General features: G+C 35.1%; 1 protein-coding gene across 1 annotated transcript; it reads right to left on the bottom strand.

The window, feature by feature from the left end:
* Nucleotides 1-9,691: 9,691 nt before the first annotated feature.
* On the bottom strand, nucleotides 9,692-10,165 carry LOC126708271 (uncharacterized). The gene has a single exon (XM_050408073.1). The coding sequence runs from the start codon at nucleotides 10,163-10,165 to the stop codon at nucleotides 9,692-9,694; it is 474 nt and encodes a 157-aa protein (XP_050264030.1).
* Nucleotides 10,166-12,541: the final 2,376 nt, after the last annotated feature.

Raw genomic sequence — 12,541 nt, 5'->3', positions numbered from 1 at the left:
TAGGTTGCAAGTCTACCATGTCATGATCTCTCTTCTTGTAAAGTTTTTCAGGAGTTCATTGTAGGGTTAGACTTATGTACTTTTGTAAATTATGGGACAATTATGTTAGACTTCTCTCATAATTGCTTTTGTGGTTTTGTCACAGATTGCCAAATGAGGAGATTGTTAGGGTCATATTTGTTGTAATTAGCTAATCCTTAGACAAAATACACTTTACTTGTAATTGGGTAGATCCAAGATGGGTTTAGTACTTCAAGAAACATGTTGTTCAAGTCAAGTATTAAATACATGAAGATTAGTCCAAGAAACAAGTGAAGAAAAGTTGTTTCATTAAGTGTCGACATATAGTTCGACAGATGCCTGCTATTGAGACTTAATGTGAAGCTCGGTAAATAGCTCAACAGCAACTCGATCTATCGAGAATTATGATTTCAAAATTTCCTTATCTGAAATTCAGCCCAATCTTGTGTATTTGTTTGGCGTTTATTTTCTCACAACCTTAGACATATAAAATGCTTATTTTAAAGGCTGTCACATACAAATACAGAGACCAAGAGACTTATTTTCTCTATGTGAAGCTACTGCGTTTGAACGTCATAGGGTTTTGTAACCGAGTGCTTCCAGATCTTCATTATTAATGAAGTGAAGACCTTTGCAGCCAACAACATCTATTCAAGTTATTGGAGTTGGTCATGTACATGGGATCCGTGCAAAGGGTTAGTCACAAATTGGAGGTTTGTGCATCAAAGAAAGGAAGGCTACTACAAGATTAAGTCCAATTGGGTATTAGAGCAAAGGTTCAACTGTAAGTTGGTATTTCGGGATAGGCCAGGGTAGTTGGTAAGATTCCTTATACTCGTAATCACTTGATTGTTGATTAGTGGATTCTTGAGAGTGGTGACCTTAAAATCACCTGATGAGATTTTTGTCTTGCGAGATTTTCCCCATCTGTCAACAAATCACTATGTCTAATTTATTTTCTGCTGCACTTAGTATTTTTGGTGATTTATTGGTGTCTTCACATTTTGCATGCAATTGAACCTAATTAACCAACTAGGGTAATTGAATTAATTAACTGGGGTTAAGCTATCTTAACCCAACAAATTGTTTAGGGCTTGTGTGTTTTCTAAATTGAATTTGAGGTCTGGTTATCACCAAATTAGGATAAATGAGCAAGATATCCCTAAAACTGCATTTCAAACTCATGAAGGTCATTATGAGTTTTTGGTGATGCCTTTTGGCTTAACCAATGCTCCTTCTACCTTCCAATCCTTGATGAATACTGTTTTCAGGCCATTCTTGAGGAAATTTATTCTTATTTTCTTTGATGATATACTTGTGTATAGTAAGACCTTAGATGATCATGTAAGTCACCTTAGATTGGCATTGAAGGCTTTAGCTAAGCACCAACTATATGCCAAGAAGTCTAAGTGTGTGTTTGCTTGCAAGGAGGTGAAATACTTGAGGCACCTCATTTCAGGCGAAGGAGTGAAGATTGATCCTAGGAAAACTATTGCCATGTAGCAATGGCCTGTTCCTAAGGATGTTAAGGCTTTGAAAGGGTTCTTAGGTCTCACAGGGTATTATAGGAAGTTTGTAAAGGGTATGGCCAAATGGCAGCACCATTAATTGCTTTGCTGAAAAAGGATTCTTTTTCTAAGAACCCAGAAGCTTCTTAAGAATTTCAATTACTTAAGGATGCCATGTCTAATCCACCTGTGTTGGCCTTACCAGATTTTACCAAAGCTTTCACTATGGAGTGTGATGCTTCGAGCTTAGGGTTAGGGGCTGTTTTAATGCATGATCAGAGACCTATTTCCTTCCACAGTTAAGCATTAAAGGATAACAACCTTGCTCTCTTAACTTATGAAAAGGAATTGCTAGCCTTGGTGGTTGCTGTGAAGAAGTGGAGGCCTAATTTGCTTAGTAGGCCATTTGTAATAAAAACTGATCATCAAAGTTTGAAATACTTACTTGAACAAAGGGTGGGCACTCCAGTACAGCAAAAATGGATCACTAAACTCCTTGGTTATGCTTTTATAGTAGAGTATAAACATGGTAAGGAGAATTTGGTGGGTGATGCACTTTCTAGAAGGGATGAAGATCTAGCTGGAGCTTCCACAAAATCTTTTGCTACTGCTGTTGGCACTTTATGTATGATTTCTTTCCCTACACCAACTTGGCTTTTTGATCTCAAGTCTAGTTATGCAGCTGATCCTACTGTCCAAAATATTGTTCAAGCTATTCAGTCTGGACAGTTTGCTCTAAAAGGATTTACTTTCTGTAATGATTTGCTATTTTATAAGGGTAGGCTGTACTTGGGCCAATTTAATGGTGACTTAGGGTCTGTTTAGATACGACTTATTTTTGCTGAAACTGAAAACTAAAAACACTGTAGCAAAATAAATTTTAAATGAGTAAATAGTGCCATGGGACCCATTTTTAATATTTTTTTCTGATGAATAGTGCACTGTCTCCTAAAAGCTATTGTGTGTGAAAAAAAAAAAAAAAAAAAAAAAAAAAAAAAAAAAAAAAAAAAAAAAGGCAAACGTGAAACGCAACTCAACGTGGATCCAAACACTCATTTAAAGGCCAAGGTGTTGCAGCAAGTCCATGATGGTCTTTTGAGGGGTTACTCAGGTTATTTGAAGACTTTTCACATTCTCAAGAAGGATTTCTATTGGTCTGGTATGGGGAAGGACTTGAAGCAATACATTAGAGAGTGTGGTGTTTGTCAGAAACTTAAGAATGAGACTTGTTATCCTGCTGGTTTGCTGTAACCCTTGTCCATTCCAAAAAGGCCTTGGCTAGATGTGAGTATGGATTTTGTTGAGAGTTTGCCTAAGTCCCAAATGAAGACTGTGGTGGGGGATAGGTTAACTAAGTATGCTCATCTCATGCCTCTCTTTCACCCTTACACTACTGCCAAGGTAGCTAACATTTATATGCAATTTGTTTTCAAATTGCAAGGCATGCCTTTATCCATTGTCAATGACAGAGATTTCGTCTTTACATCTAAGTTTTGGTCAGAATTGATGAGATTGCAAGGGGTTGTATTGGCTATATCTTCTTCCTATCACCCCCAATCTGAGGGCCAAATTAAGGTAGTAAACAAAAGTTTGGAACATTACTTAAGAGCTTTTGTAGCAGATAGACCACATTCTTGGGTTGAATGGCTTCCATTGGCTAAGTTCTAGTTTAACACAAACTTCCATGCTTTCATTAAACTTACTCCATTTTAAGCTCTCAATGGTTATCCTCCACCCAGAGTTAAGGATTATATGCCTGGTACCACTCAAGTTGGGGCTGTGGACTTGTTGTTGAAGGATAAACTGTAGCTCTTGTCCTTGCTCAAACACAACCTCAATGCTGCTCAAGAGAGGGTGAAATGGTATGCTGATAAGAAGAGATTGGACAGGCCATTTGCTATGGGGGATTGGGTTTATCTCAAGCTGCAACCTTACAAGCAAGCTTCTGTGAAGCATTAGAAACTAGGGAAGTTAGCTCCTCAATTCTATGGAAGTTAGCTCAGGCTGCAACCTTACAAGCAAGCTTCTGTGCAGCATTAGAAACTAGGGAAGTTAGCTCCTCGATTCTATAGACCATTCTAAGTTTTGCAGAAGATAGGACAAATATCTTACAAGCTAGATTTGCCAGAGGGCTCACTCATTCATCTTGTTTTTCATATGTCCAATCTCAAAGCTAAATTGGGCCAACGTGTGCTACCTGGGCCTACACTACTAGTTGTGAATGCTGACTTGATCATCTCCCCTATACTTGTGTCAATTCTAGCTGACAGATCACACCAGCTAAGGAACAGAATGATTACTCAGGTGTTAGTGCAATGGTAAGGTGAGAGCAAGGATGATGCCACTTGAGAAAATTTATTTAATCTTCAGCAGAAATTTCCACACCTTGTGGGCAAGGTGCTTTAAGGGAGGGAGAATTGTTAGGATTGTGTATTAGTTCATTGAATTGAGGGTTGTTATGGCTTGTAGTAGTGTTGTTGTATTAGTTTACATTTTATACTTGTACTGATTGTGCTAGAATTGTATACCTGTATTGATTGTGCTAGAGTTAGTTGATAAAGGAAGTTGGTAGGTTAGTCAGCTGTACAAGAGTTGGTTATGCACAGTTGGTTATGCACTAAGAGAATTGGTTGTAGCAATTAGTGGCAAATTGTATAAAGGGAATTGGCAGTACTATTGTATAAGGAATCTAGAATAATAACAATTGTTTCACTCTCTCACTCTTCTCTCTTTGTATCCCTCTCTTTCTCTAAAGGCCCAACTGTCCTTGAATTCAGTTACAACATAATGAAAATACAATTGAACCCTTGCAAATTCTTACATTGGGATTACTTAACTGCTATGGACTAGTACTTTTATAGGAATAAAACTCTTCTCATTTTCTTAACCCAAAAAAAAAAAAAAAAAATCTAATCCTATAGAAGATTAGGGATCCAAGATTGCTTCATAAATTCTTAGGCATCTACTATTATGAATATGTGATTATGGCTTCCTGATTTGTTCATGAATACGAGTTAATTATGTTTGTAAATTACACAACAAATTAGGAAGAGCCATGTCAATTTTCCATTTGATTACAAGATAGTTTAGTCAAGAAATGAGAAATTCAAAATGTACAAAACAGTACTACAAGGCTAAATAAGCAGAAAGGCCTTGTTTTATTGGGTCCAGGGGTACTTAATTAGGGTCTTGGCCATCTTTACTCATATGAAGAAACTAGAAAGGACTCAGACACGTATACGGAGATAATTGAGATGGTAGGAGGGCCTTGGAACAATTATAAAAACAAGCTCATTGTCATTGATAGTCATGTCAACAGCTAGCATTATTATTTTCTTGGCTAATGGACCAAAAGGACCAGTGAGAACACCTGTAGTTACAATAGAGGTAGCAGTGCGCATGGTATAGTGCTAGCTAGCATTCTTGACTCTTTCTCAGAGCAACCACATCAGATCATCTAAAGTCTTCTAAAATAGAAAAAAGTACAAATTTTACACATTTTAAGCAAAAAAAAACACCCATATCAATAGGTGTAAAAATGTGTAAATATTTCCATGAGCTACAGTAACCATGTATATTTACACGGTTACTGTAGCTCATTTATCCATTAAAATAATATTATCTTTGTACAGTATAAAAACTTCTTTTTCGCTCTTTTTTTTCTCTCTCCTCTCACTGAGCACACCAACGCCTCTCAGGTCTCAACTTCTCTCCCTGTTTCATTCCTAAGCTCTTCCTCTCATCTTCTCTCTTTGTCTGCTTCTTATCAGCTTTTGCTCATTCTCATCACCACGGGAAATAATAATGTGATCGATTTGGGGGTTTTACAGCCCTGTGAGGAGGGTGGATCAATCGACAGACTCATCTTCTCTATTGACAGACTTTGGGGCTAATTTCTCTAAAAAGGTATGGGTTTTTCTCATTGAGATTTTTGCTTTTTGGTTTCAAGCAAGATTCTTGGGTGTTTCTCTAAACTAATTTTTTTAGGGTTTCTTGTTTCAAATTTTTTCTGGTTTGGGGTTTTTTTTTTAGGGATTCTTCAGAGCACACCCGAAGTTATTTTTGGAATTTATTAGTATTTCAAATTTTGTGTGTATTTATATTTGATTATTTTAGAGTTCAGGTAAGGATTAAATTTTATGTCTTTTGATAGGGATTAGTTTCCTCGTGTGTAGGGAGTGTTTGAAGAATTTGGAGTTTTTTAAACTTGTATTAAATTTCTATTTCTCCCCTATTTTCGGACTGATTGAACAGGGTATATACTTAGTTATAAACTACTTAGTTATATACTTAGTTTTCAAACTGTTCTCCCCTGTTTTGGTTTATTTTTGAATTCTATTGAATACTTATTATTTCTGAGGTTGAATTCCATGTGGGTTTTATCTTAAAGCTAAAGGATTGTGCTTGTAGTTGTCTTTTTGGTTTTCTTTTTTGTGTTTTGTTGGTGGGGTTGAAAGTGAGGGTTTTGATTTTGATTTTTATTTATGTTGCTTTGAGGTTTGATTTTCTTGTGTTTGTACATGAATTGGTCAATGAATTAGCCCATAAGGGTGCTTGGTTGTGATTGTGGAATCTGATTAACTCTGTGCAATTAAATGAATTTTGGTTGTTGTATTGCCTGTGAGTTTCCTTGATTCTGTGTTAATATAAGTACAAATGCATATGAGTTTTACTTGAGAGTTGAGAGTTCTGTTGATAATTTTAGTGTTTTAGACATGGATGAATCATGTGTCAATGGGGACGGTTGGTGTTCTTTGATCAAATTCTTGTGTTCATCTTCTTAGTTCGTAAGGTTTCTTTTAGTTTCTGAAGGATGGAAAAGCTCTATTATAGATCCCATATTGTTTACCTTTGTGTTTTCAACGAGTTATATTCTTAAATCTATGTTAAACAATGCCTTTTCTTTTTTGTTTTCAATTTTGTTGCTTATTAGTGCTGCTTCTAAATTACTTTGGTGTTTGTTAGGTGATGGACTCACAAAATCAAAATCATTTCTTCCTTGACATTTCACAAGACAATGAATAAGGTTTTGAGTCTTTTGATAGTAGTATTTTGATGTCCACTCTGCATTCAGACGTGAATGTCCATCAATCTCCACCCCAAGTTGAAATGGGACAATTTATACCCCCCATTGCAAAAAAAAATTCAACTACTAAGAGAGGTCAACGGGGAATCAACTTCACCATAGATGAAGACATTAAGCTAGTGTCGGCGTGGCTCAATATTAGCTTAGATGCCGTGATATCGACGGACCAAAAACACACAACATTTTGGTATAGAATTTGGTCCACCTTTCGCAATGACAAGAAATTTAACCACACTAAGGATTCTTTAAATAGTCGGTGGTCAACAATTCAAAGGGAGACCAACAAGTTTTGTGGATGCTTGGCCCAAATTGAAAACCGAAATGGAAGTGGTAAAACTAAGCATAACAAGGTATTTCGACTCAACATCTAATATGTACTGTACATCAATACACTTTTAGTTTTATGATTCTCATTATTTTCAATTTTTTACTTTTGTAGATTGAAGATGCAAAAGCTATGTATCAAAGTAATAGCAAAAATGCATTTCAATTGGAACATTGTTGGAGAATTTTGAGGAATGAAGCTAAGTGGTTGACTCTGAGAGATAATTTGAAGGTCCGCACAAGACAACCAGCCACACAATCTTGTCATACTTTTGCAAGCTCAATAAATTTAGATGAAGATAATGATGAGATGAACTCCGGTGAAACCTTGGAGAAACTCATAGGCAAGGAGGCCGAAAAGGAGAAATTAAAGAAAAGAAAGAATTGTTATGACATGGTCCCAATACTTTCCTCCCAATTGGACGAAATCAAGGAAGAAAAAAAGAGAATGTATGACGAGAAAAAGGAAAGTATGCGCATTGCATTAGAAGAACGAAGAGAGTTAATGCACATTGCATCCGAAGAATGAAAAGAGTTGATTCGTATCAAGGAAGAGAAGAATGAAGTAGAAAAGAGGAAAACGGAAGATGAAATTATGATGAAAGATACAAGAACCATGGATTCTAAGCAAAAAGAATATATTCGTCTACGTCATTTGGAAATCTTGGAGAGGTTAAGGTCTAAATTTCTATCATAATTTGAATATTATTATTGATAATATCTAATCAAGTAATTTTTTGTATAGTGCAAAGATACTAACACATGGTTGACATAAATGATTTGATGTTAGGCATCTCTTTTGTAGTATTTACTTCTGCAGGGAACATGATTATTCAATCTCTAATCATATTAGATATATTTTTGTATTCTTCACTTGTGCAAGGAAACGGATGCAATATTGTAAATTTTGTGTTATGCACGGACAATAGCACTTGATTATTCGATTTAATTTGTAATTCCGTTCTTGTCATTATGTTTTGGGTGAAGCAATGTCTCTGTTGAAAGTGGTTGTACTTGCTGATTTTATTGGTTGTATATGCTATTTGAATGTAAATAGCACTTTCTCAACAGGAACTGCTATTTCTGCATAATGTTATTTTTCTGCACTTTCTCAACAGGTGGCTGTACTTGCATAGTGTTATTTTTCTGCATAATTATTTGTTTCTGAAGAAACTGTTTTTTTTTTTTTTTGCATATTTCTTGTTTCTGTAGATTGTTATGTTTTAAATTATTGAATAACTATAAATTATAAATGGACTTTTACCAAATGAATTATTAGGTATAGAATGACAATGTATGGTAGAAAAGATGTTTGCTTCAGGCTACATATTCTGGTTTACTAAGCAAATAAGCTTTGTTGAATAGTTGCAATTGTGTTAAAAATGACCAATGATCAGGATAGTATCTAGTGTAAGTTTACAACTAAACTTGAGTTGACAAACTTACCTAAGGGTCTGTCAACTTATATGCGGCTTTTTATTGTCTCAATTTTAAGGATTTTAAAATATAATTCTTAAAATCATTTTGTATTATATTGGCTAAAATAAAGGCTTGGGGGTTAAGTTGTAATTCAAAATCATTTTATGGACTCAGTCATTAGCAACTCTAGCCTCAATTTGCAGGAAAGATAGAGACTCCAATTTACTTTCTGTTAAATTACTTTTAAAGTTTGATAGAGTGGATTCGGGTTTGGATGATTTGATTAAAGATACATAAAGGGGTGATAGTGATATTTGATGTGTGAAGAAACAAATCATGCAATAGTTATTAATAGAGTAACAATGAAGTTTAATATTATAATAAAATTTACAGTGTCCTTTTTGGAAACTTAGTAACATTAAACTTAGAAAATTTCAAATTCCAATGAAGGTTCACATTAAATAAAAGTAGTAATACTTAGAAATTTAGAATTCTGAATTCCTATGATTGGCCTTGTAATTGCCATAGATGCTCGACGAGATCCGCTTGAAGTTGAGAATGAATTCCTCTATCTCTAATGGAATTATGACGTTCAATGAATTGCATAAGGTTACAAGTGGGATTATGTGACACCGGTTCGGGTCCATTATCATCGATTTGATCATAATCAAAGTCATTTGGTCCAAGGTAAGTATGTCGCTCATCTTCAACGATCATATTATGCAATATTATACATGCCATCATAACGTCCTTAAGCGTTTCAAGGTGGAAAAAACGTGCAAGCCGCGCACAATTGCAAATCGCGCTTGAAGTACTCCAAATGCACGTTCGACATCCTTCCTGGCCGCCTCTTGTGCGGAAGCAAAATGTTGTCTTTTACAGTCTTGTGGTGTTGGAATTGTTTTGACAAATGTTGCCCATGATGGATATATACCATCTGCAAGATAGTACCCCATCGAATAGTCATTACCATTGATCGAGTAATTAACCGGAGGAGCATGCCCTTCAACAAGCTCAGAAAATACAGAAGACCGCTCTAGGACATTGATGTCATTGTGAGACCCCGGTAACCCAAAAAATGCATGCCATATCCAAAGGTCATATGATGCCATGATTTCCAAAATTATCATTGGATCATGGGTATGACCAATATATTGACCTTTCCACTTACTTGGACAATTCTTTCATTTCCAATGCATGCAGTCAATGCTCCCCAACATTCCTAGAAATCCACGGTGTTGGCCAACTACTAACAACCTTGCAATGTCATTGTTGTTTGGTGACCTCAAGTACTCTTCAGAAAAGATTGAAACTACCGCTTTAACAAAATTTTTTAAGCTTTTATTGCAGTGGTTTCTCCAATCCTCAAGTATTCATCCATGAAATCAGCCGACACTCCATAAGCAAGCATTCTGATTGCGATGGTCATCTTTTGAAGGGAAGACAACCTAAGTGTGTTAGCCGCATTTCTTTTTTGAACAAAGTATGGTTCAGTAGCTTCAACTCTTGAATGGATACGTAGAAAAAGAGAACGACTCATTCGAAACCTCCTTCGAAATACATTAGGAGGATACACTGGTGTTTCAGCAAAATAATCATGGAAAAGCCTGTCATGACCTTGCAAAGGATTACACCAAATAAACCTACGAGGTTGAACCAAACGACGACATGATGTTGATACTCCTTCATTGTTTAATTCTTCTATGGCAATAGCTAGAGTAAGTTCCAACTCATCATCATTAGAAGATGAGTCAAATGGAGGCTCATCATTTGGAAAAATAAAATTAATGTCATAATGGAAATCCATTAAGAGAGAACAAAAACCGAATGGAAGAAATAATTTTGTAGAAGTGGATGGAAATTAGAGAGAAAATGGTCATATTTATAGAGCAAGAATGTGACTTGAGTTTGAATTTCAAAAATTTGACCTTTAGGTTTGAATTTACCATTGGGTTTAAAGTAAAAAAATATGACCTTTAGGTTTGAATTTACCATTGGGTATTGAGTTTAAAGTTAAAAAAATATGACATTTAGGTTTGAATTTACCATTGAATTTAAAGTTAGGTTTGAATTTACCGTTTGAATTTCAAAATTATGACTGGTGGATATAATAATAAAAATTATGATCGTTGGGTCAAAAAAAAAAATTTTTGACCGTTGGTCGGAAACATCGATTCGGCAACATCGATTTGGTCATCGATTCTAGCAATACGATGGTCAGAGACATCGATTCGGCAACGGTCATCAGAGCCACTATTACAACAATCGGCCCACCGGTGATGGCGGTACAATGGTCGAAGACACCAATCCGGTGGGCGGTCACCAAAGCCACTATTTTGGTAGTTTGGGCATTGGCGGTGTTCGTGAAAGCCACTATTTTAACAATCCACCCACCGGTGGGTCACTATTCAACGGTACGGTAGGCGGTGAGACCAATCCGACGGCATTCGCTAGAGTCACTATTTTGGTGGTTCGGCCATCGGACCTCCACCACAAGCGGCTCCATTGGCCGAGCCACCGGTGTTGGTAGTTTACTTAAAATATAAGTTTAAATTAAAAAAGTAGACCATTAGGGAAAATAATAAAAAATTGATGAAGAATGAATATTTTATTGAAAAGTCTTGTAAAATAGATAAATTGATGTGGGTGTTTTATAAAAGTGATGGTGTGAAATAGAAAAAGTAGATTTTTTGTGTAAAATAGATAGAATCTTTTTCACGAATTGATGTGGTTGCTCTTATGATTCTAAAATGGGATTGGGACCGGTACCAAAGAGCCCCAGTGGCCCAGACCCAGTAATTAAAACAGTGAGGGATAATGTTCCCAAGACTAAGACTATTCAACTGCTAGAAAATAATTAGCCTAGTCAATGGACAAAAACAAAATGAAAAACATGGCAGACAGGTGAAAAACATGCTTGATTGTTTACCAAAAAAAAAAAAAAAAAAAACATGCTTGATTTAATAAATATCAAGCTGCTTTGAGTACACAGTTGACACGCTTGCATGGTTGTGTGAGCTCTACAATTGTTTTATTGAATGGAGTTTATATTATCATATTTAAAAAAAATGATAGATGTGAAAAAGTACACCAAAAGGCACAAAAGAAAAACACAATACGAAAAGCATGGATAAAGTAAGGTTTTACTTAGGTGTGCTCTTAGAAAATTTTTATAGAAAAATGAAAAAATGATTTACTGTTTTGACAGTTTTTTCAATTCTTCATAAAAACTTCTTCAAAATGAATGCTTGGATAGAGGCTAACTTATAATCAGTGACTGGTATCAATGCACTACAATTATCATTAGTGGCAGTACCTTGAGCACTTAGGTATAGGCTTAAGGTTCCCATTACAAAAAGGTCCATTTATAAAAAGGCTCAACATTTTATGATAGTAAATGGTATAAAAATAAAAGGGTTCCATGTTATTTTTCTCACCTCCAAATATTATATAATAGAAATTCAACTAAATTAAATCCTTAAATTGTTTGGAAAAAGAAAATGTTGTAAATGTACCTAATTAATGAGGATTAATTTTTTCTAATGCCTTGAAACATTAATTTTTGTAATCTTAATATCCTATTCAATAGATTGTCAAACATTATCCACTTAATATCTCCTGCATGACCACATGCTAAACAATTCCTATTTCTTTTTTGACATCAAGATACAGTAACCTCTTTATATATATATATATATATATATTTGTTAAATTTTATACTTGAAACATGATATTTGATCCGCTATATGAAATAAATTCATTAAATAATGTAATTAATTTATTAATTTAATCTTGATTTAGTTAATATTAAATAAATTTATTATTTTAAGTCTCAAACTATATCGAGTCGAACTTGACGGGTAGAAGATACCAATATTGGATAAGGCAAATGAAAAGGCTTTGGGTCGGTTTAGCAGCAGGCTTTTCAACTATAAGTCAAACATGTTGAAACAAATGGACCTAGTTTAAGTTATTCAATCTCTACTTGGTTTGGGCTTCTTTCTGTTTTCCTCTTTTTGTTTTTGGTTTGGGCTTGTTTACAATCACGTGGCTTTCGTCAGGGTGCTCTTAATTTCACATTTTAAAATGAAATGAAATGAAATATTAAAATGCATCACTGCCTTCGATTCTGTTAAAACAATACGAATTACAGAAGGATAGAAGATATTTTCAAAAGCAGTAC

This window comes from Quercus robur, chromosome 12 (assembly GCF_932294415.1).
Source record: "Quercus robur chromosome 12, dhQueRobu3.1, whole genome shotgun sequence".
Taxonomy (NCBI): domain Eukaryota; kingdom Viridiplantae; phylum Streptophyta; class Magnoliopsida; order Fagales; family Fagaceae; genus Quercus; species Quercus robur.
The sequence above is the reverse complement of the archived record's forward strand: the minus strand, read 5'-3'. Positions and strand labels throughout refer to the sequence as shown.